The 27715-nt window shown below is 44.8% G+C and overlaps 1 protein-coding gene across 2 annotated transcripts in view; it reads left to right on the forward strand.

The window, feature by feature from the left end:
* The window catches only part of PRLR (prolactin receptor), a 97804-nt gene that overhangs the window by 55684 nt on the left and 14405 nt on the right, over positions 1 to 27715 (forward strand). For both annotated transcript variants that reach the window (XM_077462872.1, XM_077462873.1), the window contains exons 3-5: positions 7599 to 7731; positions 11491 to 11660; positions 24906 to 25075. In XM_077462872.1, the coding sequence (XP_077318998.1) occupies positions 7599 to 7731; positions 11491 to 11660; positions 24906 to 25075 (473 nt within the window). The remainder of the gene's footprint in view (positions 1 to 7598; positions 7732 to 11490; positions 11661 to 24905; positions 25076 to 27715) is intronic.

The raw sequence follows: 27715 nt of genomic DNA on the forward strand, positions 1-27715 counted from the left end.
AGGTATACATGACATGGAGCTAAACTGTACGGGTTAAAGGATTGCCTGTCTCAGTGCTATTAGCAGATCTAAAAACTCTCTGGGTGACTGACTCAGAACAATGATTTCTATATAACAGGCTTTGAAACGTCCTGGCTCAATAGAATTTGTTTGATGGAGAACAATCATCACTATTAAACAAATGCCATTGTGTGACACAGCACTGATCCAGCACACTTGCTGTACTCCAATGTGTCTGGGAAATTCACTGCTGTACATTGAGTCAAATAATGCAAACCTATGATTAAAGCAAAAAGGTTGGCGTTCAGGCTGAACTCCAGCTAGGCGGAATGGAAGCCTATTAAAGTTACATATTTACCTTGTGCAAAAAGTCTGTCTTCATGTTATTTTTTTTGTATTCAAACATGCCCTGTTCTGTCTCAACTGCCACTTCATGCATTGACATACCGCCATAGATCTCAGTTTTTCTGGAGAGTACGCCAACTTCAGCAGCATCCACCGAATCTTAAAGCGGAGCTCCACCCAAAAGGGGAAGCTCCGCTTGTTCCCCCGGGACTGTGACATCATAAGGGGCGGGGGTCACCATGTGATATCACCCGGTGACCCAGCCCCTTTTGCCTATATAAGTCGCAGCGCAACGTATCCCCGACATTACAGCGGGAGAGAGCGTTGTGTCAACATCGAAAAAAGAGAAGAAGGAAGAAGAAGAAGACGACGACGACGACGAAGCCCGGGCTCCTCCACTAGCAAAAGAGCGGCAAAAGAGCAGAAGATAGCAGAGGAGCCCGGCGAGAAGACCCCCGAAGTTGGAAGAAGATCCCCAGAGCTGCCTAATAAACTACTTTAACCACTTGCTTACTGGGCACTTAAACCCCCCTCAGTCCCAGACCAATTTTCAGCTTTCAGCGCTGATGCACTTTGAATGACAATTGCGCGGGCATACAACACTGTACCCAAATGAAATTTTTATCATTTTTTTCCCACAAATAGAGCGTTCTTTTGGTGGTATTTAGTTACAGCTCGGAGTTTTATTTTTTGCTAAACAAACAAAAAAAGATGCAAAAAAAAAAAATCATGTTTTAATAGTTTGTTATAAAATTTTGCAAACGGGTCATTTTTCTCCTTCATTGAAGTGCGCTGATAAGGCGGCACTGATAGGCTGCATTGGTGGGCACTGATGGGCTGCATTGGTGGGCACTGATAGGCTGCATTGGTGGGCACTGATAGGCTGCACTGGTGGGCACTGATAGGCATAGTTAAGGCGGCACTAATAGGCACAGATAAGGCGGCACCGATGGGCACAGATAAGGCGGCACTGATGGGCAAAGATGGGCACAGATAAGATGGCACGGATGGGTGGCACGGATAAGTGGCACGGATGGGTGGCACGGATGGGCACTGATAGGTACCACAGATAGATGGGACTGATGGGCACTGATAGGTGGCACTGATAGGTGGCTCTGATAGGTGGCACTGCTGGGCACTGATGGGCGGCACTGCTGGGCACTGATGGGCGGCACTGCTGGGCACTGATGGGCGGCACTGGGGTGCAGCACCTTTGAGGCAGATTGGGTGGCACTGTGGGTGGCACTGTGGGTGGCACTGTGGGTGGCACTGTGGGCACTATGGGCACAGACGGGGGGCACTTACTTTTACTTTTAGTTATAGTTCAGGATGGCACTGCGGGAGGCAGGTGGGCACTGGCAGGTGGCATGTGGTGCCTTGCATTGCTGGCCGTGATCGGGACTGATGTCCCGATCACGGCCGCCGGTGATCGGCTTTTTTTTTTTCTCCTCGCGCTGTCAGCGCGAGGAGGAATAATAGCCGATTACCGGCTCCGTTCTATCACATGATCAGCTGTCATTGGCTGACAGCTGATCACGTGATAAGGGGTCGGGATCGACCCCTTACACGGATCAGTGATCAGGCGAGTCTCACGGACTCGCCGATCACAGAGCGCGCCGCGCGCGCCCCTCAGGGGGCGCGCAGGCCGCTCGTAACCGGGACGACGTCAATAGACGTAGTCCCGGAAATCTAGGTCCGCGCTAATGCCGTCATTCGGCAATAGCGCGGTACCCAAGTGGTTAAAAACCTGTGTTGTGCGTTTTTTTATTGATATTTTTTCCCCCCAGGCGAATGGGTAGGGGTACGATGTACCCCATACTCATTTGCATAGGGTGGGGGGCCGGGATCTGGGGGCCCCCTTATTAAAGGGGGCTCCTGGATTACGATAAGCCCCCCACCCGCAGACCCCGACAACCAAAGGCCAGGGTTGTTGGGAAGAGGCCCTTGTCCTCATCAACATGGAGACAAGGTGCTTTGGGGTGGGGGGCCAGCAGGTCGCCCCTCTTCCTCAAAGCACCCACCCCATGTTGAGGGCATGTGGCCGGGTTCGGCTCGGGGGGGGGTCGCTCATCCCCACCCCCTTTCCCGACCAGCTGGGCTGCGTGCTCGGATAAGGGTCTGGTATACACTTTGGGGGGACCCCCACACCGTTTTTTCAGCGTAGGGGCTTCCCCTTAAAATCCATACCAGGCGACGGGGCTAAGGTGTCAATCTCGCCAATGGAGGTGGCGAGATTGACTTCCTTCTCTAGACCCATCATACCTCAAGTCTCGTTCAAAATTCATGGACTTTAGTCCGTGTGTGGGCAAGTCTGCTCATTTGGAAAGTCCGCCGGACTAGCACACAGACGAGCGAATTGTCCGCCGGAAAGCCGAGTCCGGTGGACAATTTGGAGTCAAGTCTTCTTTCAAAGTCCGCCGGACTTTTGGAAAGAAAAAGTCCGCCGGAGCCCACACACGGTCGAATTGTCTGGCTGACTCTGCTCCGCCGGACTTAGCCCGCCGGATAGTCCGAACGTGTGTACGTGGCATAATCCTCACTGAGGAAATGTGTATAATACGCAAGATGTAGTGGCACTAAACTAATGATAGGGCAGTGTTAATTTCAGTGTCAAATTTCGATTTAGTTTTAGTCTTAGTCTTTTGACAAAATGGCATTTTAGTTTTAGTCGTATTTAATAAATTAAAATCTGCAGTTTTGTTGTCTAAAATCAAATGGGTTTAGTTAAATTGTAATGCATTCTTTTTTTAAGCATTTCTCTAGAATTTACAAATTCATTATATACTCCTAAGATAAAAAAAAAAATCTATTATCACGTTATTATTTACAGTATTGTTTGAGCAAATTATACAGACACTCTGGGCAGTGGTCTGAGGAGGCCTGTAATGCACAGTGCTCTGGATGGTGATCTGAGGGGAGGCCTGTAATGCACACAGTGCTGTGGATAGTCTGAGGAGGCTGGTAATGCTACACAGTGCTCTGGGCAGTTTGAGGAGGCCTGTAATGCATAGTGCTCTGGTCCTCTGGAGGGTTAGGACTGTTGGGACTCGGGAGGCCTGTAATACACAGTACTTTGGATGGTCATCTGAGGCCTGTAATGCACGTCGTGCTCTGAAAGGGCTGAGGAGGCCGGTGATGCTACACAGTGCTCTGGAAGTCTGAGGAGGACTGTAATGCACAGTGCTCTGTTCCTCTGGATGGTTAGGACTTTTGAGACTTGGGATGCTTGTAATACACAGTGCCCTGAATGGTGGTCTGAAGAAGGCAGGTAATGCCCAGTATTCTGGATGGTGTTCTGGGTGAAGCCTGTAATGCACAGTGCTCTGAAGTCTGGGTGACACCTGTAATGCACAGTGCTCTGTATGGTGGTCTGAGGGGAGGCCTGTAATGCACTCAGTACTCTGGATGGTCTGAAGAGGTTGGTAATGCTACACAGTACTCTGGGCAACCTAAGGAGGCCTGTAATGCACAGTGCTCTGGTCCTCTGGATGGTCAGGACTGTCAGGACTCGGGAGGCCTTTAATGCACAGTGCTCTGGATGGTCATCTGGGTCTGAGGCCTGTAATGCTATACAGTGCTCAGAGCGGTCTGAGGAGGCCTGTGATGTACAAATCTCTGTGCGGTCGTGAGTCTGAACTCTCAGGAGGCCTGTAATGCACACAGTGCTCTGGACGTTCATCTGTGGAGGAGGCCTGTAATACTAAGTGCCCGGGTCGGTCATCTGAGGAGGCCTGTAATGCTGCACAATGCTAAACACGCCACACCGCTTGCTGGGAGGGAAAGCACTCATGGGTTGTACAGGCTGAGCTTAAATGAAACCAGAAGTTCACATGGGTAAATGTCCCTCCCTCACATTTTCGTTACGTTTTCATTTGTTGTTATAAATGGAATTGATTTTCATCATAGTTTTAGTCAATTGACGAAAATGTGGGGTCATTTAGATTTTTTGTCACTGGAAACATGCCACTGCCGAAAATTAACACTGTGGTGGAGGTTATTATACATCAGAACATTAATAATATAACAAAACGATATGCAACAGAAAAATACATCATAGGTGGGACACAACATGTCCCTTATTTTAGCGTATCTTCTGGATTGTGTGACTGGGCACCACTGTTTTCTCCCTGTCCCACTGAATCATGGAAAATCTAGTTCCGATTTCTTCTGTCAGATGCTTAGATCCTCCCCACACAAGAAATAAAATCGTGAATGAAACAAAAAGTAAGGCATTAGTTGTAAACATTTTGCAGAGTTTTTATTTGTCATGGGGAGATGGGGCCAGGATTCCAAAGCAGGCAGGATCCTGGATATCAGGTTTAATGCCCATACTCCCTGCAGCACATACTCATCTTCCCTTTGCTCCCCCATTCAGCCAACAGGAGATGAAGCGGCCTAGTATTAGCTATAGAGAAGCATATTCACATATGCTTAGCAGTGTCCTGTGGGGGATAATCTTGAGCTCTGTGCAAACTCCAACAGGCGCAAACATGGAGCTTTTGCATTGCTGTCATTCTTTGCTGCTGAGTATGGGCAGCTGTGCGACTGGGAATTAAGTGAATCTGTTGCTTTGCTCTGTAAGAAAATCCTTGAATTAAACTGTAAATAAATGAAAGCTTCAGCAGAATGGCATTTTGTGTACAAATTGGTGGATTCCAGCACTGGGATCTTTGGTGCAGAAAAGCTAAAGTTGATTTACCAAAACTGGAGAGTGCAAAATCTAGTGCAGCTCTGCAATGAAACCAATCATCTTCCAGGTTTTATTGTCAAAACTTCATTGAAAAAAGGTGAAGTTAGAAGCTGATTGGTTACTATGTACAGTTACACTAGCTTTTGCACTCTCCAGTTTTAGTGAATCCCCCCCATAGTTTTCAGTGCAGGAGGGACATGAAACCAAAATAATATATTGCATCTTACCAGTTCTTAGATGTGGTAGATCATTTGGTTTTTTTCCAGGTTTGCTTTCCTATATTTTCACCTAGCGATCTTACCAGTAACACGCCTCATGTTGTAGGATGACCATGCTCTTCATAGTATATCAAGACAACAGAAATGGAACAGGACTACAGATACCTTTCTCTCGCTTTTTCTCCATAACATGGAGGGGTGGGAATTATGTAGTCCTCAAAAAAGTTTAGGAAAATAGGAATTAACATTCAGCACAGGCAGGTGGCAATTTTTTTAATAGAAATTTTGTGAGTGAAAATAAGACCAAGATGGACCAAATAAGAAATGTTTATTGTTCGTGTTTACAATTTAAGGAAACCAATACAGAGAGATATGTAGAGGCTTTCATGGGGTTGCTCAAGCATTAGGCCTCATACACACAGTTGCCTGAGGCCACTGTTGTAAAATTCAGGCATTTTTCCCCACTTGGGAGCCACAGGTGCCAAGTACAGCTGCCTGTGGAAATCAATGACTGTATGCAGATGTTCACTGTACTTGCATAAACATGCCCATGCAAACAGCCGTATGAGCCTGGGTGCAGATGGGTGTACATCCTCGGGTACTTGGATGCCTTCCCCAGAGTCAGGCACATATTTCCTTAGTGGACTCCAAGACTGGATCCTAGGTGAAATCCCCCTTCTTTAGCTTTAAAGTCTCTCAGAAAACAGGCGCCCCCAGCTCTAGCACAGCTGGGACCTCAATAAGCTCCTGATAAAGGTGCTGGGATGCCTAGGAGGGCAGCAGCCCTACAGCCTGGGAACTTCTCCTGGAGGAGACACAGCTGCCTAAGGCCCCAGACTATCTTTGAACTCCACAGCCACCTACTGAGTAGAGCTGAATGATTAATCGTTAAAAAAAAAAAATTGCAATCTTGATTCATCCCCCCTCACAATCCTAATCCGGCATTTCCACGATTCATGTAACAAGTGCAGAGCCGTTCTCTGCTCACACCTGTAAAAAAAAAAAAAGCATCCGGCAAAGTTTATCACAACATTGCTCAGCACGGAGATATTAAAAGGTTTGGTTCTTTTAGATCAAAGGAATGAACTTTGGTCTACAAATGAGGGCCATTTAACCACTTAAAGACCAATATTTTCTGCTAGAAAATTATTTAGAACCCCAAACATTGTATATATTTTTAGCAGAGACCCTAGAGAATGAAATGGCAGTCATTGCAATATTTTATGTCACACTGTATTTGCGTAGTGGTCTTTCAAAAGCTATTTTTAGGGAAAAAATACACTTAAATTAAAGTAAACTTTTAAAAAAAAAAAAACAAGCATGTCATACTTACCTCCACTGTGCAGCTTGTTTTGCACAGAGTGGCCCCAAACCTGCTCTTCTGGGGTCCCTCAGTGGATCTCTCAGCTCCTACCCACATCAGATAACCCCCTGGGATAAGCGTTCTCCTGGGGTGGTTACCTTGCGGGCACGCTCCTGAGTCCAGCATTCGTCTTCCATAGGACTCGGCCCCGCCCCCGGCGCTCACATCATTGGATTTGATTGACAGCAGCGAGAGCCAATGGCTGCGCTGCTATCAATCTATGCGATCAACAGCCGAGAAACCCGGGCAGAGACAGCACAACCCATGGGACAAGTTTGAGGGTTCAGGTAAATAAAACAGGGGGGGCTGGGTCGGGTTGGTCACTGACAGGTGTTTTTCAAAGTGAAAAAAACACAAACCTTTACAACCCCTTTAATAAAAAAAAAATACATTTTCTGCATAATGTGAAAGATGATGTTACGCCGAGAATCATGATCTTTATTCTAAGCAAACAAATTGTGATTTTATCCAGTATCGTGCATCTCTACTGCTGAGTATCCTCCCCCAGGCATTTGCTGGAACCATAAATATATAGAATTCAATCAGCGCAAATAAACCCTATACAAGCATAGAGCAGCTGAACACTCAAGGTCAAAATATCAAATCCCAGCATAGAAACATAAAATGGAATAGTGCAGCGCTAGACAACCACTACATAAATATCACAAATATTCAGACTACCTGTTTGACTCTCTAGATCAGTGATGGCGAACCTTGGCACCCCTGATGTTTTGGAACTACATTTCCCATGATGCTCAAGCACTCTACAGTGCAGTTGAGCATCATGGGAAATGTAGTTCCAAAACATCTGGAGTGCCAAGGTTCGCCATCACTGCTCTAGATCATAATTTTAGCAGTACTTTTTCTGCTCCACCAGTGAGAACGTTGGATTGGACCTTTGGGAGTTCATTGCATTGAGAAAACAGATTTAATTTCTCCTCCATGCTTTCATTATTCAAGTAATTTTCCCATTGGTCCACAGCACAGTCTCCCCCGGGACAACCACAAGTGATCGGCTGCCGGTCGTATGACAAGGAAACGGTCACCTGCTGGTGGAAGCCGGGTTCGGATGGAGGACTGCCAACAAATTACACGGTCCTGTACTGGACAGAAAGGTAAGACCCATCTGATTCCAACAGATCTCCTTCTTTGCCCTGATGTTCTGATGTAACTTGTCTTTGCCATTAAATAGCATCCAGAATTCATGCAGACCTATTTATTAAAGTATAACTAAAGGCAAAACTTTCTTTTTAGCTTTGGATCAAGTGGAGAGGGATTGGAACACCCACCAGGATTCACCCTCTCTGTATTGGTGACCATTATCAAAAAGCTTGAAAGTGACAGAAATTCCCAAACTTTGGGTTGTCACTAGAACAGGAACAGAGGAGAAATCTTCCAATGGGGACACTAGTTCTAGTGAAAACCAGGGATTCCCTTACTTTGGAGGAATTCCCTCTCACATGTCTTAGCTCACAGTAAGTGAAGGGAAATCTCCCCAATGGGGCACAGATGGCAAACAAAACTGTCAGGGGCTATAACCCTCCCTTACTGTATCCAACATGCAAAAAAAAAAAAAAAAATGCCTCTACAAGTAGTCAGCTTTCAGTTGACATAGGTAGATCAGTGAAAGAAGAATTCTGATTGAAGTAGATTATTTTTAGGCTGGCCATACATTAGTCATTCTTTTTGTTCAACCAACGGGTTGAATGAAAAAAAAAGACCCGAATCCCCCATCGACACACTCAAGGCAGATGGGGGAATTGTGTTCTGACGGGGAGGAGACTTCCCCACTATCAGAATACAGGGCTCAGTGCTAACAACTATAGCCGGCGGCACTGAATGTTCAGAAAGATCGATCGGTATATCGATTTCTGTACAACCAGCTGGCCCATACATGGATTGGAAATCACCTGGTCCCTGCTAAACTGTCCGAATTTCAATCCATGAATGGCTGACAGACACTGTATTTTGTCAAAGCCTGATAAAGAAAATGGTTAAACCCCTTGTGCTGCGTTTTTTATTGCCTGAGTCTCATTGGATAGGTTTTCCTTCACTTCCTGTGCCCAAGGGTTTCATTTACCAAAGGAAAATAGACTGTGCACTTTGCAAAGTGCTTATACACTCTGCAAATGTAGTTGCTCCAGAGCTTAGTGAATGAGGTAAAGCTTCACTTTGCAAAGAATACCCAATCACATGCTAGGAAAAGAAAAAAAAACAGCATTTTTGTTTGCACATGATTGGATGATGGAAGTCAGCAGAGCTTCTGTGCATTTATTAAGCTCTGGAGCAACTACACTTGCAAAGTGCACAGTCTATTTGCCTTTAGTAAATAAACCCCAAAGTGACATAAAATAACTAAAAGGGGAAATCCCTTTTCATTGGAATAGGTGTACTTAGTGGGAGATTTTCCCTCTATACCTGTAACATTTAAAATTTCCCATCACCTTCGACAATGGTCACCAGAACAAACAGAGGGGATGAATCTCTCTAGCCTTTTACACACTTCCTCACTCCATTTAAAAATAAGTAAGGTTTTTTAAAAATAAACTCTATACCAGGGGTCTCCAAAATTAAAGAAGGGCCAGTTTACAGTCCTTTATACTTTGGAGGGCCCGAACTGTGGCCATCTGGAGTAGTAAAAAGTCCTGACGTAAGTGTGAAAAAATAACGCCCCATTGTTTGTTTCAGTGGGAGGAATAGTGCCCCACCAGTGGTGTCACTGCCAGGAATTGTGCTCCTCATTGGTGTCAGTGAGCTCCATTGTTGGCGTCATTGGGAGAAATTGAGTTCCATGATTGGTGTCACTGGCAAGAATTGTGCTTCTCATTTTTGTCATTGGGCTCCATTGTTGGAGTCATTGGGAGAAACTGAGTTCCATGATTGGTGTCACTGGCAGGAATTGTACTCCTCATTAGTGTCATTGGGCTTCATTGTTGGTGTCATTGGGAGAAATTGAGTTCCATCTTTGATGTCACTGGCAGGAATTATACTCCTCATTAGTGTCATTGGGCTTCTTTGTTGGTGTCAGTGGGAGAAATTGAGTTCCATCATTGGTGTCATTGGGCCCTGTCGTTGGTGTCATTGGGAGAAATAATGCCCTTTTCTTTGGTGTCAGCGGGGGGGGGGGGAATTATGCCCCTCCATTAGTACCAGTGGATGAAAGTGCCCCAAAGGCCAGGTAAACGAAAGCAAAGGGCTCCATCTGGCTATCGGGCTACAGTTTGGAGACCACATCTCTATACAGTAAAGTAGAAAAGTCTAGTTAAGTCTACGTTAGTCAGTGACAGCTGGTGTTTTTTTTTGGGACGGGGGGGATTTGCTGTTGTAACACACCTGGGTGGGCTCGGAGTCCACTCTCTGCAACCCGAGCCCATCCTATATTGAAGCCTATTTGAGCCTCTGGCTCTGATTGGTGCTTCAAAAAAACAGCCCCACCGCATTGGAATCCATGCTCCAGTGTCCTGAACGGGGCAGGCGCATGGATAGGAGAGGTGGCCATGTGTCCTTAATGTCCTTGAAGTTAGTTTAAAAAAAATTGAAGGGAAAACAAATTAGTATATATTTTTAACATATTCCTGACTTCCTCACACTTTTCCTGGAGAATGAGGGGTATCTGAAATATCAGGTGGGCCTTTGCACGAGATTTGGAATATTCTGCATTTCCCAGGATCTTGCCTCAGCACCATGGGTCAAGCCAGAGTAGGACAAGTACATTTCAAAATTTTGTTTCCTTTCAGGATTCTTTTTTTTTTTTTTACTGAGAATTGTACCGTATATACTCGAGTATAGGCCGACCCGAGTATAAGCCGAGGCCCCCAATTTACCCCCAAAAAACTGGGAAACCTATTGACTCGTGTATAAGCCGAGGGTGAGATATGCCTGTCCATCCCTGTGTGTGTCCGTCCATCCCTCTGTGTCCGTCCATCCCTGTGTGTCCGTCCATCCCTGTGTGTGTGTCCATCCATCCATCCCTGTGTGTGTGTCCATCCATCCATCCCTGTGTGTGTGTCCATCCATCCATCCCTGTGTGTGTGTGCGTCCATCCATCCATCCATCCCTGTGTGTGTGTGTGTGTGTGTCCATCCATCCATCCATCCCTGGGTGTGTGTGTGTGTCCATCCATCCATCCATCCCTGTGTGTGTGTGTGTGTCCATCCATCCATCCCTGTGTGTGTGTGTGTGTGTGTGTGTGTGTGTGTGTGTGTGTGTGTGTGTGTGTGTGTGTGTGTGTGTGTGTGTGTGTCCGTGCAGCCTTGTGTGTCCAGCCTACCTGTGTCCCGAGCCTCCGTCCGGTCCCGTCCCGAGCCTCCGTGTCGTCCCGTCCCGAGCCTCCGTGTCGTCCCGTCCCGAGCCTCCGTGTCGTCCCGTCCCGAGCCTCCGTGTCGTCCCATGCCAGGATCGCCGCTCTTCGTCGGCGCCCTGGCGGCCATTCCCCTGTTCAAAAGCCGCGCCTCCGCCTCCGCCTGTGATAGGCGGAACACTCAATTTCCCAGCAGTCAGTGTTCCGCCTATCACGGACATCGGCTCATCCGAGGATGAGCCGATGTCCGTGATAGGCGGAACACTGACTGCTGGGAAATTGAGTGTTCCGCCTATCACAGGCGGAGGCGGAGGCGGAGGCGCGGCTTTTGAAAGGTAGAATGGCCGCTGTCTGTCTGCTCGACACGCTGTTCGGGCAGTCAGACAGCGGTGACTCGAGTATAAGCCGAGGGGGGCACTTTCAGCCTCAAAAAAGAGGCTGAAAATCTCGGCTTATACTCGAGTATATACGGTAAGTTATGGTGATGACGGGGAGTCTAATATATTAAGAGAATTAAGAAAATTCAGCATTTTTACTTCTGTGGTCTTTATATTATCTCTCATTTGTGTTTCAGAACGAAAACAGAGCAAGAGTGCCCAGACTATCACTCGTCAGGACCATACACCTGCTTCTTTGATAAGACCCATTCCTCTCTCTGGATGTACTACTTTGTCTACGTGAAAGCAACAAACGCATTGGGATCCAACGTGTCCGATATTTATCGGTTTGAGATTGGTGATGTAGGTAAGAGGAGGCAAAGCACGAAAAAACAACAGCTTGTTTCCAAAAAATGTGAACTTGTCTCAGATAACAGAGATCACCCAGTGTAGCTTTAACCACTTGCCATCCAAGCCAATTCTGGCAATCCGCTCCTACATGTAAAAATCATAATCTTTTTTGCTAGAAAATTATTTAGAACCCCCAAACATTATATATGTTTTTTAGCAGAGGCCCTAGGGAATAAAATGGTGGCCATGGCAACTTTTTATGTTGCATAGTATTTGCACAGCAATTTTTCAAACACGTTTTTGTGAAAAAAATACTAAAGTTAGTCAGATTTTTTTGCCTAATGTGAAAGATGATGTTACGCTGAGTGAATAGATACCCGACATGTTACGCTTTAAAATTGCGCACACTCGTGGAATAGTGCCAAACTTCCGTACTTAGAAATCTCCATAGGCGACGCTTTAACATTTTTTTACAGGTTACCTGTTTAGAGTTACAGAGGAGGTCTTGGGCTAGAATAATTGCTCTCGCTCTAATGTTTGCGGCAATACCTCACATGTGTGGTTTAAACGCCGTTTACATATGCGGGTGCGACGGATGTATGCGTTTGCTTCTGCGAGCCATCACGCGAGGACGGGGGCACTTACATTTTTTTGTTTTTATTGTTTATTTTACTTTTATTTTTATATTTTGACACTTTCCCTTTCCATTTTTATTGTATTCCTATTACAAGGAATGTTAACATTTCTTGTAATAGGAATAGGGCCTGACAGGTCCTCTTTACAGTGAGATCTGGGGTCAATAAGTCCCCAGATCTCTCCTCTAGGCTGGAAAGTCTAAAGTTAAAAAAATATATATCTTGGCTTCCCAGTCAAGGCAGCGGCAGTGTTTACAACCCATAACGTCGTGCCCGGCCTCTGAAGGTCATAGAGATGACTGGGGACAATGTGGTTCTTGGTCAGCTTTATGGTAAATGGCTGCCACCAGCCAATTCATTCTCCGGTTTGCGGTTCGCACTGGCAAGCCGGTAGAATCACCGGAGGGCAGCGGAAGGGGGGTTTGTCCCCTCCTACTGCCTGTAAAAACAGGGAATCGCAGGGAATCGCCAGCAGAAAAAGAAGATATCTGAATATGACTTTGAGTCATATGACTTTGTTGGGCGTGGAGTGGTTACAGTGGAATTAAAGGCTCATGGTTTTATTTTAAAACAACAAACATGTTATACTTACCTGCTCTGTGTGATGGCTTTACACAGAGCATCCCCGATTCTCCTCTTCTCAGGTTCCTCAACAGTGCTCCTGGCCCCTCCCCCTTGCCGAATGCCACCATAGCAAGCCGCATGCTGCAAGTGTGTGTTCATTTCCGAGCCATAAGACACACAGAGCGTGGTTTGGCCCTGTCCCAGCTTCCTCCTCACTGGCTGTGACTCACATCATCTGAAGCCAATGACTCCTGTTGCTATGTCTGCTGGTTTGATGATGACGTCATGATGTCACAAGGAGGGTCACTTAGTTTATTCAGCAGCAGCTACGAAGCGGAGCTGTCAGACGGCTGGAGACAGTGTCAGATGCCATCTATCATGATTGACATTGGACCTACACCTGGGGACAGTTTTTTTTGGATAAAGGACGACTGGCTATGTGTTCTTACTCACTTTTAACACATTTTTGGTGAATAACTAGGGGTCTTATGAACCCCATACTCATTCACATAGGGAGCCGGGATCTGGGGGCCACTTTGTTAACGGATTCCGATAAGTAAGCCCCTCACCCGCAGACCCCCACAACTCTGGCTGGGTTCATCAACATGGGCACAAGGTGCTTTAGCCCACTTGCTCCAAAGCACCCACCCATGTTGGTTGGGCATGTGGTCTGGTAGGGTTCAGGGGGAGCGATGTTTGTTTGTCCCCACCCTTTCCTGCCCTGCTGGGCTGCATGCTTGGATAAGGGTCTGGTATGGATTTGTGGAGGCGCACATCATTTAAAAAAAAAAAATTAATGCCAGTATTCTTTTGTTTTCATTCAGCTGTGCCCGCACCTTAACACACTGCTAAACACTGGCACAAAAATGGAAAAAGAGGACAAAAAAACGCTAATCTTAAGCGTTTTTTATCCAGCATTAACTTCTTAATTTTTTTCCATCTCCTAGTGTGCATGGAGCCTAAAGGCTTATAATTGATACACTCTGCTTGGTAGCTTGTTCTTTAGAAAAACAACAGACTCAATGTCTGGATCAGCAGATCTGTCCTGGGACCAGTCCTATTTAATTTGTTCATAAATGACCTGGAGGATCATTTATGGAACAGTTTAATCTCTGTTTTTGCGATGATACTAAGCTAAGCAGGGCAATAACTTCTCCGCAGGATGAGAAAAGCTTGCAAAAAGATCTGAACAAATTAATGGGGTGGGCAACTACATGGCAAATGAGGTTTAATGTGAAAACATTTAAAATAATGCATTTGGGTGGCAAAAATATGAATGCAATGTACTCGCTAGGGGGAGAACCTCTCGGGGAATTTAGGATGGAAAAGGACCTGGGGATCCTAGTAGATGATAGGCCAAGCAATGGCATGCAATGCCAAGCTGCTGCAAGCAAAGCCAACAGAATATTGGCATGCATTAAAAAGGGGATCAACTCCAGAGATAAAGCAATAATTCTCCCGCTCTACAAGACTCTGGTCCGGCCGCACCTAAAGTATGCTGTCCAGTTCTGGGCACCAGTCCTCAGGAAGGATGTACTGGAAATGGAGCGAATCCAGGGAAGGGCAAAAAACCTAAAAAGGAACTGAAGGATATTAGTTATGAGGAAAGGTTGCAAGCACTGAACATATTCTCTCTGGAGAAGAGACGCTTGTGAGGGGATATGATTTCTATTTACAAATACTGTACTGGTGACCCCACAATAGGGATAAAACTTTTCCGCGAAAGGGAGTTTAATAAGACACGCGGACACTTATTAAAATTAGAGGAAAAGAGGTTTAACATTAAACTGCATAGAAGGCTCTTTACTGTAAGAGCAGCAAGGATGTGGAATCCTCTTCCACAGGCGGTGGTCTCAGTGGGGGGCATCAGTAGTTTAAAAAAACTATTAGATAAGCACCTGAACGACCACAACATACAGGAATATACAATGTAATACTGACATATAATCACACACATAGGTTGGCCTTGATGGACTTGTGTCTTTTTTCAACCTCACGTAACTATGTAACTAAAATAAAATAAAAGAAAGACTACTGTTTTATTAGAATGTAGTTATGCTTCTTCTCTAATGGAAAAAGAGAAAATAGGCTCTCATGTGTGTCTCCTTCCAAAATTGATTACAACAAATGACAACAGATTTGAGCTTACCTGGTTGTATCCCATAAATCCCTAGCGCCCAACCTGTGGCCCTTTGCCACTTTTGGTGCGGTCCTCAGGTTCCAGCAGCCAGTAATAGGAAAAAAAAATGATTTGTAAAGAATCTGTAATCGACCTAACTGTGTAAAAGTTTTTAAAAAAGGTTTTTTCTTGCAAGATCATATATACACAGGGGAAGTCATATTTGCACATCACATATGTAGCATCTGCTTCCTTCTTAGTGGCACCGCACACTTTTGCTGTTTCCCATTCAGAGCAAGTCAGATGTGACGTGACTTGAAAGCAATAGACTTTTTTGTAGGGCCGAAACAACTAATCGATTAATCGACAACTAATCGATTATGAAATTAATCGATTACTATTTTCATAATCGATTAATCGGCCACTAACATAATAGGGTTAGAAAAAAACTTAAAGTAGCCCTTTTATAGTACAAAAAGCACAAATCGCTACTGTAAATATTACTTTCACTGTCCCATAGTAAAAAATTAACCCCTTATAGTAGCTTAATACTTGCTCTTTTTGCACTAATTTTAGTTTTTTTTAACCCCATTATGTTACTAAACATCTCAGGCCTGGGTCACACCTCTTTGTTTTTTGGTGCTTTTTGCAGAAACGCACTACAGTTCATTTACATGGTTTCCTATGGGACACGTTCACATCCATAATTTTTTCAGCTGCTGCATATTTGGAAAAGACGAGGACTTTTTTTTTTAATGCAAAACGGTGCTATTTTGTTTTTTTGGTTCAATATACTTCAATGGAAAAGCTGTAGAAAAGCATGCAATAATGCGTTTTTGCGGCAATTTGTGTTTTTTTAATCTACCCAACAAATTGGGCCAAAAAATATGTAAAAATGCAGCAAAATTACCTTTTTTTTTTAAAGGTGATTAATCGATTAATCGAAACAATAATCGACCAACTAATCGATTATGAAAATAATCGTTAGTTGCAGGCCTACTTTTTTGCAATCAATATTCATCAAGTCTATTTTATTAGTCCCTGCAAGAGAATACCAGTTGCATTCCTTAATATAAGGTATACATCTAAATAATGTAGATGTGAATCTGATTTATTTATTTGCTCTCTGGCGTATACAGATGAAGTGAGAGTTTTTTTTAGTGTAGATCATTTTCGGGAAAATGTCACTCATTAAAAACACAACCTCAGCTTAAGGGTAAAATATCTGTCCTTGAACTATTGCCTTGCATCTATATGCTTCATAAACAGGCTTAACTGGCAAGCTCTGCAATCCTATAGCCTATGTGTATTTATAGCTGTAAATACATGCATGTTATTTGTAGTAGGCAGAGCTTCTAAGGTTTCTTACACATACTTGATATGCTGCGTCTAGAAGGATAAAAAAGCCACCAGTATTTCTGTGTGTTTGCATGCAGTATATTTTGGTTTTCTGGGGATCTGGTTATAACTACGACTGATTAGTGTTGATGGTCTTTGGGCTGTAAATGTTTTGTGCTTTTTACAGAACATCAGTTGGAGGCTCTTCTGAGATCATTAAGAATTTGTTACAGGTGCAGTTGAGTTGCCGTGACTTGAACCAAAGCCTGTTAACGCTGACCCTAATATTACCCCGGAACCAAACAGAATATAAACACTGACCACTAGAGCTGGCCCTAGATTAATCGAGATTTTGGTGGGCCAGCAGGGACCATCCGATTTTCTATCCATCCATGGCCACCCCTGCTCAACAGAAGTCAATCTAAAGATCAACTGTCGTCGAACATGTTGGTGGGGTGCAGCGGCAATAATTCACAGTCAGGTGTAATATAAAACTTGTATTGAAGTAATGCAGCAACAGTTCACAACAGCTACCCAGATGGGCACATGCACAATTTCCAATGTAGCAAGGTCCCAGGCCTCCTTTGGTCTGATGAGAACCTCCAGGGCCAGAGATCGCTGACAACCTTCTGTATGTGGTGGGTTGTGAGGCATGGTGGGTGCAGAATAGTTAAGTTATTGGGTTGCCAGACACATCTTGAGTGAAAGAGGGTTAGGGCAGGACACCTTTGAGTAGTTGCAAGTTCAATTAGCCGACTCCAATGGGAGGATAACCGTGCAGGGAAAGGCCTCCAGTCAGAAGGCACATCTGCATGTGCAGGAATGCTGTCTCCTATGGCAACGGTCTTTAATAGTTCACACAAAGCGTTCTTTCACCTTCACTACAACTTCTCCTTGTATTGTAGTTCTTCAGCCCACTGAGCTCCTGGTCTCTCACTAGACCCACTGATTCACTGTCACTGAATCCCTTGAGCTCCTTCATTCTTCACGGTGGTATCTTCCTCAAGCGTCACCCCTGCCTCTCTGCTGGGTTCCTAGCTTGGTACTCCTGATACTTCTTAAGCTTCACCCCACTGGCCTGCTCGGTCCCTGGCTTGACACACAAGGCTGCTCTGCAAGTATCACCTCCGCTGGCTAGGTCCCTGACTTGATCACCGCCTGAAGTTTCCCGATTCTCTACTGTGCCCATTCCGTGGGAATACTGCTCCAGTACTTGCTTCAGTTATTCACTGTGGTCCCTTGTAATAAGGTGATCGGTCTCTTAGTGGCAACAGCTTCCCTTCTACCTCCGACCACTGACAGTCTCTCTGACCGGCAGAACCGGCACTTCTGGTTGGACTGCAAGCCTCAGTCCCAACCCTGCACTGCCGTCTTGCTTCTGGATAGGCCCTCAGACAGCCTAGCAGCCAGACGCCCCCGGGATAGGCCCAATCTCCGGCCTAGCAGCCCGGCGCACACCTCCACCCAGACAGCGGTCCAGGTGGCACAGAACAGAGATCACCTGATTCCCAAATATATAGGTTCTCCTAGCAGGCCAAGGGATCCAAGCCCATTGGCTGAGGTACCCCATATACCCATAACCTGACCTTGGGTTGCCCTTCTCATATCTAGTACCACTAAGTACCTGGCCAGCTAGTGGTAGAAGATAAAAGTGCAACAAGCCGAAATCTTATGCTCCAAATGAACGGTTTTCATTTTCTCTATGACGTACAGGTGACAAGCTTGTGGGACCAAATAACTCAGGCGCTATATCAATAACGAAGAAGTAGGTTCCAGCCGAACTGACAGAATTTGTAGAGAGGGGACAGAATGCAGCCTGGCTGTCTCGTGCCCAATCAGGAAAGTTTCCAGAGAGATGTGACCCTACATTTTCACCCCTCATTTGGAACCTTTTCCTACAGCTAGTACGGTTCCTAAAAAACGGGGTACCTTTCCCTACTCTACCCACTTGCAAAAGGCACTCCAAGCCCAGGGGCCAGGGTCTTAAATAGACACTGCCATGCCTAGGATGGCCACAAGAGTCACATGGGCGGCCAGCATCCAATTGGATCACTGCCCCAGTGAATCAGAAAACCATAGAGGAACCCTGTTCCCCATGACTTCCAATCCCTCTGCATTGTTGCTGCTGTTGAGCTCCACCTGCAGTGGAGAGAGCAAACTGCACCTGCCTACAAGCAGAGAATGTTGGTTTCAATTGATTAGTACCTGCAGCCAACCAGCTGCAGCATTGATCAGTGTATTCTGACAGCGGAGTCCCCACTGTCAGAATACAAGAACACAGCAGAGAAGATTCCTCTGTCCACCTCGCTTGTATGGATATCTATTTTTTGTTCTTTCAATGAGAAAAAACAACCCATCTTTGGGCATCCTAATGCCGCGTACACACGAGCGGATTGTATGGCGTACTTAGTCCGTCATACAATCCAACGGACAGTCCGTCGTACTTTCCACTGAACGGACTTGACCACACACGGATACCCAAACAGTCCGACGAAAGCTTGCGCGATGACGTACAGCACGTACGACGGAACTAGAAATAGGAAGTCCAAGACACAGCAAAGCCCTGTAAATCCTTTCTGAGCATGCGTCATTCTTAGTCTGTCCGACTAGCATACTGACGACCGTATTGTCTGCTGAAACCAAAGTACGACGGACAGAATTTCGGAAAAATCGAAATTCTTAGTACTCCGGACTGCACGCTGAAAAAGTCCGCTGAAGCCCACACACGAGCGGATTGTCCGCTGAAATGTGTTTCGACGGACTAAGTACGCCATACAATCCGCTCGTGTGTACGCGGCATAAGTCTGTAAAGATTCTCCTCTATCCAGGTCATGGTATAGGCAGTAGTCATTAGTCAAATTCAACTGGAATGTTTCTGTAATGTTGAAGACATTTCGTAGCTTTGTAATTTTTTTAACCACTTGCCGACCGCCGCACGACGATATACGTCGGCAGAATGGCACGGGCAGGCATATGGGCGTATATATAAGTCCCTGCCTGCCCGCGGGTGGGGGGCCCGATCGGGCCCCCCCCCGGTGCCTGCGGCGGTCGGCATTCCTTCGAGAGCGATCCGGGATGAGGGGGCGGCCATTCATTCATGGCCACCCCCTCGCGATCGCTCTCGACGAATGGAAATCCCCGGTGACATCACTTCCTCTCCTGTAATGTAAACACAGGAGAGGAAGTGATGTATTCTCTCCTCCGTGTCGGTATTTTTCCTTCCGACACGGAGGAGAGCGGATCGGTGAGTTGCACCAACACTCTACACACACAGTAGAACATGCCAGGCACACTCACACCCCCCCTTTACCCCCCGATCACCCCCCCAATTACCCCTGCCCCCCAGTCACAGTGACACCAATGTCATTTTTTTTTTTTTTTTTTTTTTTTTTGCATTGGTGTCATTTGTGACTGTAATAACTGTTAGGGCAGTTAGAGTTAGCCCCCTTTAGTTCTAATGTGCCCCCCTAACCCCCCCCAATAAAGGTTTAACCCCGTGATCACCCCCCGTCGCCAGTGTCACTAAGGCTGGGTTCACATTGCAGCGGTTTATGAGAACGAATGTGATTCGCACCGCACTGCAGTGCAAATCACATCCGATCTCTGTGCGATTCGAGTTCAGCCATTCGCCGCACCCGCCACACCCGCCGCACCCGCCGCAAATTCGCACGGGACCCTTTTTTTGGTCCGCAGCAGAATCGGATCGCATGGGTGTTCACACCATGCAATCCGAGTTTGCAGATCGCACTGCGATATGCGAACTGATCTGGGGGTGTCAGTAACATTTCACTGACACTCCCAGCAGTTCGCATAGGGCAGTGTGAACTGCCGCCGGGAGGCATGCGATGCGGGAACCCGCCGCGGATTCGCGGCGTTTCCGCATCGCTCCAGTGTGAACCCAGCCTAATAAGCGATCATTTTTCTGATCGCCGTATTAGTGTCACAGGTGACGCTAGTTAGGCAGGTAGGTATTTAGGTTCGCCGCAGCTTTTTATAGCGCCAGGGACCCCCATATACTACCGCATAAAGCCCCCTGATTGCCCCCTAGTTAACCCTTTCACCTGTGATCACCATATAACTGTTACAGGTGACGCTGGTTGGTTAGTTATTTTTTTATAGTTTCAGGGCACCCGCCATTTATTACCTAATAAAGGTTTAACCCCCTGATCACCCGGCGGGTGTCATTTGTGACTAATAACTGTTAGGGCAGTTAGGGTTAGCCCCCTTTAGTTCTAAGGTACCCCCCTAACCCCCCCAATAAAGGTTTAACCCCGTGATCACCCCCCGTCGCCAGTGTCACTAAGGCTGGGTTCACATTGCAGCGGTTTGAGAACGGATGTGATTCGCACCGCACTGCAGTGCAAATCACATCCGATCTCTGTGCGATTCGAGTTCAGCCATTCGCCGCACCCGCCGCACCCGCCGCAAATTCGCACGGGTCCCTTTTTTTGGCCCGCAGCAGAATCGGATCGCATGGGTGTTCACACCATGCGATCCGAGTTTGCAGATCGCACTGCGATATGCGAACTGATCTGGGGGTGTCAGTAACATTTCACTGACACTCCCAGCAGTTCGCATAGGGCAGTGTGAACTGCCGCCGGGAGGCATGCGATGCGGGAACCCGCCGCGCATTCGTGGCGTTCCCGCATCGCTCCAGTGTGAACCCAGCCTAATAAGCGATCGTTTTTCTGATCGCTGTATTAGTGTCACAGGTGACGCTAGTTAGGCAGGTAGGTATTTAGGTTCGCCGCAGCTTTTTATAGCGCCAGGGACCCCCATATACTACCGCATAAAGCCCCCTGATTGCCCCCTAGTTAACCCTTTCACCAGTGATCACCATATAACTGTTACAGGTGACGCTGGTTGGTTAGTTATTTTTTTATAGTTTCAGGGCACCCGCCATTTATTACCTAGTCTCACTAGTGTACCCCTAAATTTAGGGGTGTCTACTTTCCAAAATGGGGTCATTTGGGGGGGGTTTGTGCCATCTTGGCATTTTATGGCCTTCAAAACTGTAACGCCCTTAGAAAGCCTGAAGGCGGTGCTTGGTTTTCGGGGCCCCGTACGCGGCTAGGCTCCCAAAAAGTCCCACATATGTGGTATCCCCGTACTCAGGAGAAGCAGCAGAATTTATTTTGGGGTGTCATTTCACATATGCCCATGGCATGCGTGAGCAATATATCATTTAGTGACAACTTTGTGAAAAAAAAAAAAAAAAAAAAAAGTTTGTAATTTTCCCGCAACTTGTGGCAAAATATAAAATATTCCATGGACTCAACATGCCTCTCAGCAAATAGCTTGGGGTGTCTACTTTCTAAAATGGGGTCATTTGTGGGTGTTTTGTGCCATCTTGGCATTTTATGGCCTTCAAAACTGTAATAGGTAGTGAGAAGTGAACTCAAAAATGTACGCCCTTAGAAAGCCTGAAGGCGGTGCTTGGTTTTCGGGGCCCCGTACGCGGCTAGGCTCCCAAAAAGTCCCACATATGTGGTATCCCCGTACTCAGGAGAAGCAGCAGAATTTATTTTGGGGTGTCATTTCACATACGCCCATAGCATGTGTGAGCAATATATCATTTAGTGACAACTTTGTGTAAAAAAAAAAAAAAAATTTTTTTTTTGTCATTATTCAATCGCTTGAGGCAAAAAAATAAAATATTCAATGGGCTCAACATGCCTCTTATCAATTTCCTTAGGGGGTCTACTTTCCAAAATGGGGTCATTTGGGGGGGTTTTGTACTGCCCTGCCATTTTAGCACCTCAAGAAATGAGATAGGCAGTCGTAAACTAAAAGCTGCGTAAATTCCAGAAAATGTACCTTAGTTTGTAGATGTGACAACTTTTGCGCAAACCAATAAATATACAATTATTGACTTTTTTTTTTACCAAAGACATGTGGCTGAATACATTTTGGCCTAAATGTATGACTAAAATTGAGTTTATTGGATTTTTCTAATAACAAAAAGTAGAAAATATCATTTTTTTTCAAAATTTGCGGTCTTTTTACGTTTATATCGCAAAAAATAAAAATCGCAGAGGCAATCAAATACCATCAAAAGAAAGCTCTATTTGTGGGAAGAAAAGGACGCAAATTTTGTTTGGGTACAACATTGCATGACCGCGCAATTACCAGTTAAAGCAGCGCAGTGCCAAAGTGTAAAAAGACCTCTGGTCATTTACCAGCAAAATGGTCCGGTCTGAAAGTGGTTAATTTTGAAAAAAAAAAATATTTTTTACTTTCTGCTATAAAACATATCCAATAAAAAATTTAAAAAATTCGAATTTCTTCAAAAATGTAGGCTAAATGTATGCTACATGTCTTTGGTAAGAAAAAATCCCAATAAGTGTATAATAATTGGTTTGCGTGAAAGTTACTGTGCGTGAAAGTTACTGTGTCTACAAACTGTGGAATATATCCTGGAATTTTTTTTTTATAATAGTAATTGCAGTGATCAACGACTTATAGTGGGATTGTGATAGTGCAGGGGGAAATCTGACACTAACTTACACTTTGTGGGAACTGACACTGACATCACCAGTGACACTAATACAGTGATCAGTGCTAATAATATACACTGTCACTAATGACACTGGCTGGGAAGAGGTTAACATCTTGGGGTAATCAAGGGGGTTAACTTTGTGTCTAATAAGTGTTAATGTGTGTAGGATTTGCTGCTTTGTGTCTAACAAGTGTTAATATGTGTAGGATTTGCGGCTCTTCACTACAGATCAATTTGTTTATTTTCCCTGCTTTGGAGGGAAAATAAGCAGAGCAATCTTTCCCTCTGTTTAGAGCCCTGTGTTGTTTAAAGGTTTCTCTTTAACTGCTTGCCAACCAGCCTCAGTTATACCGAATCGCTGTACCGGTATGGCGGCCCCTTTAATCGCTATTGCAGGCGTGGGCACCGCCGGAGATGATGCATGTGGCCAGTGGCCATGATGTCCGTGATCGCTCCACAGAGAGCCAGATCGGGGATCTTTTCTGTTAATGTAAATGTAAACAAACAGATCCCCATTCTGACGGGAGGAGAGAGAGATCTGATGTTCCTAGTGATCAGGAACAGCGATCTCTCTCCTCCTCCAGTCAATCCCATCCCCCCACAGATAATAACACCTCCCAGGGAACACATTTAACCCCTTGATGGCCCCCTAGTGTTAACTCCTTCCCTGCCAGGGACATTTATTCAGTAATCAGTGCATTTTTATAGCAATGTCAATGGTCCCAAAAAAGTGTCAAAATTGTCGGATCTGTCTGCCACAATGTCTCAGTCCCGCTAAAAATCGCATATCGCCGCCTATTTTGTAGACGTTAAAACTTTTGCACAGACCAATCAATTTATGCTTATTGCGATTTTTTTTTACCAAAAATATGTAGAATACATATTGGTCTAAACTGATGAAGACATTTTTTTTGGATATTTATTATAGTAAAAAGTAATAAATATAGTTTTTTGTTTTTTTTTAATTGTTGCTTTTTTTGTTTATAGAGCAGAAAAAAAATACAGCACAGGGGATCAAATAGCACCAAAAGAAATCTCTATTTGTGGGAAAAGAAAGCTGTCAATTTAGTTTGGGTACAGCGTCGCACAACCGCGCAATTGTCAGTTAAAGCAACGCAGTGCCGTATCGCAAAAAATGGCCTGGTCATTAAGTGGGAAAAACCTTCCGGTCCTTAAGTGGTTAAAAGTTTCTCTTTAAACAGGTTCTATAAAGAAAGTAAAAAAAATCCATGCTGGCAAGTTTAGAGGTTTTTGATTTTTTTCTGTTTTTAGAGCACATGTAAAATGCCAGCCTGTTCTGTGGTGTGCATGGCCATTACACTCTATTCCCACACATTAGGTACTGGTAAAAATTCTACTTCGCACTTTCAGATTTTTCCAGGTCTAGCCCCATGCTCAGAGCTTGCAGGAAAATGTTGCACTAAAGTTGCTGTCAGGGGCGGACTGACCATTCGGGCACTCGGGCACTGCCAGAGGGCCCCATGCCACTAAGGGGCCCCATCAGGGTTGCCTGCCAGATTAAAAAATCTTAAAAAAGATTATAGTTGCCCCGCCTCTCTAGTACCTTTTCAGTGTGTGTATGTGTGTTTATTGTGTGTCTGTGTGTGTATACTGTATGTGTGTGTGTGTGTGTGTATACTGTGTTGCCTCATAATCTATTGCCTGTGGGCCCCATAATCTCCTATTGCCCGGAGGCCCCATAATCTCCTATTGCCCGGGGGCCCCATAATCTCCTATTGCCCGGGGGCCCCATGAGTTGTCAGTCTGCCCCTGGTTCCTGTTTTTAGCATTCAGGATTCTCTCAGCAACAGAGGTCGAAGGATTCTCCAATGGGGAGGAGGGGTGAAATGAATAGGGGGGTCTGCCAGCAGAAAGGGATGGAAATATCCCAACATCTTAGTCCACTAGACGGGTGACTAAGAGGGCCAGTGCTGTATGTAACCAGCTTACTCCAAATGCACAAGAGATCTGAACCTGAAGAGTGTACCTACAAAAGAGACCTCTCTCCCTGCATTTATTGGCATTTTTTATGTTGTTTCTCTTTCTTTAATTCTCTTTGTTCTTAGGGGTTTCGGTTTATTAAATATAAGCTTTTATTTCCTGCAGTGCAAACTTACCCACCCAGAAATTTGACCCTCCTCTATGAAACCGAAAAGGCCAGCCTACCCTATCTGCTGGTGACATGGGTCCCACCTGCGAAGGCCGATGTGAAAATGGGCTGGATCACACTTCAGTATGAGGTCCGACTGAAAGAGGAGAAGAGTCATACATGGGAGGTCAGAATGCAATGTTTTATATCTGAGAAATGATACCCAGCCAAACAAATTTCAACTTATAAGAACATAGAGGGGTTTCCTTGTTTTTTCTTTAGGCTTACTTTAACCACTTGAAGACCAGGTCTTTCCTGGCACTTTTTGTTTACATGTAACAATCAGTATTTTTTGCAATTTGTTATGCCACACGGTATTTGCACAGCGTTTTTTCAAATGTAACTGTTTTGGAAAAAATATATATATATATTGTATTATTGTATATTATTTTATATATGTGTTTTTTTGCATTAAAAAAAAGTGTATCTTTTCCAAAACATATATAATATACAAAATATAATATATAAATCAATTAAAAAAAATGATGTTACGCCGAGTAAATAGATACCAAACTTGTCACGCTTTAAAATTGCATACACCTGTGCAACTGCCACAAATGACATAAATTTTACTATCCATAGACGACATTTTAAAAGTCTTTACAGGTTACTACTTTAGATTTACAGAGGAGGTCTAGTACTATAATTACTGCCCATGATCTGACATTCATGGGGATACCTCACATGTGTGGGACGATCGCTGTCTGTGCGTGTGGGAACAAAGCACACGTTTGCCTTTGCATGCAAGCACGGAGGGGACAGGGTCAGTTTCATTTATTTTTTTTATTAATCATTTTTTTTCTTGTACACTGTTGCTTTAAATAAAAAATAAATGATCACTTTTATTGCTATCACAAGTAATGTAAACATCCATGTGACAGGTACTCTTTACAGATCTGGGGTCTATAAGATCTTGAAAGATCCATGCAAAGATCTTGCGTTTTTTAATTCTTTTGTTTTTTTTTAAATGGCGCAGTTGACATTTGGGTAAACCAAAAGTGATGTCAGGTCATCACTTCCAGGTCACCATAGTGGAGAGCCAATTCCAGCTTTGTTTGGCTGCCCAGCCAGCCGGTGGATGCACCAGTTGGCCGCTCTGGTCTCCCGGTGGGACGGGAAAGCCCAAGCAAGCCACGGAAGGTGGCGGGGGAGCGGGAGCCCTTCCCACTGCTTGTAATAGTAACCCAGCTGTTAACCCCCCTGACGGTATTCCCGAGTCTGACTCGGGGTGGATTTTTTATACCAAAAGCGGTATCCCCGAGTCAGACTCGGGACTGCATCGCTGGATCCAGGAGGAGGTTTACTTACCTTCTCCCTCGGATCCAGCGTTGTCTCCCCGCTGTACGAGCGAGCCGTGTCTCGCTCGATGCATCACATCGCCGATCTCCGTGCCCTGCGAGCGTTGCGACGCACGGGCACGGAGATCGGCGCCAAATTCAAAAAGTGAAACAAACAGTAAACATACAGTATAATGTAATCTTACAGATTACATTGCTGTATGTAAATATTTCACATCCCCGTTGTCCCTAGTGGTCTGCCCAGTGTCCTGCATGCAGTTTTATATAATAAAAACTGTTCTTTATGCCTGGAAACTGGAGATTGCCCATAGCAACCAAAACTGTCACTGTACATCAAAAATGGTTATAGACCAGCTAGAAAACAGCGATAATAAATTGGAATCACTCGCAGAATTGAGCGATAGCGATTTGTGGGGAGATCCGTCATCAAATACTGAAAAGTAATGACAGTGGCAATTCTGCAACTGAGCAAATTTCAGTGTTTTTGATTTGATTACATTATTGAATAATTTTTATTATTGTTATATTATTATTTGGTACAATTATTTATAATTATTTATTATATTATAATTTATGATTTAATTTTTCAAACTTTATCATACCCGGGATGTCTGCTAGACTCTGGTTTGGACAGATTTAAGAGAGTTATTCCTAAGAATTGCAGGACTACAATATAAAACGCCAAATTTTCATGCAAAATAATGGTACCGCTTTTAGCACCTAAAATCCGAAATAATCGTACCGCCAGGGAGGTTAATTAGCCTCTAGGATTGCTTTTACAAGATGGCCAGCTCAAAAAACAAGATGCAGCTAAGAACATCATCCCAGTATAAATGCTTGAAGTCCAGCAACGCATGGGTACATCCCTGGTTGGCAAGCGGTTAAAAAAATACCTTAATTTTCAGGTACATAGGGAGACCGTGAACAGAGTCAAGTATGTTATAAAGTCACTGTAAAAATCAGTTTTAAAAGAAGACCCCACTGGGTCAATATAGAAAAAGAAAAAATGTATAAAAACAACCATACAGATGCCCTTTAGGAATTCATTTGTAATGACACTGGATGAGTCTTCTAAAGCTAATGTATCATATGATAGTAGATTAGAGCGTCACTTTTGTCAATGCGTTTCACTGCAAAAGCCGCTTCCCCAGGACAAGGCAGTACGGTATAAGTTTAATGACAACAAATTTATAGCAAGAAACTGCCAAGTTAAATGGACGGACTCAATGAATATTGAATATTGTATACCAATCACAGTGTAATATTGGTCCAAACATGTTAGTATCACATTGGCTGCCCACCACCAACCCTCTATGGACAGAAAAATAGATGGAATTCTTCAATGTGGACAGGCCAACCTGGGTATAGAAGACAGAGTCAAAAACAGAGTCCCGCAAAGACAGGTGTAGCACTGACCCCTGAAGGAGCGTCAGGTTTTGCCGGGCTTACCGTTTACCTTCTCCACCTCG

The sequence above is a fragment of the Lithobates pipiens genome, unplaced genomic scaffold (assembly GCF_037356315.1).
Source record: "Lithobates pipiens isolate NorthernLeopardFrog02 unplaced genomic scaffold, aLitPip1_a1.2 Scaffold_3, whole genome shotgun sequence".
NCBI classification, from domain to species: domain Eukaryota; kingdom Metazoa; phylum Chordata; class Amphibia; order Anura; family Ranidae; genus Lithobates; species Lithobates pipiens.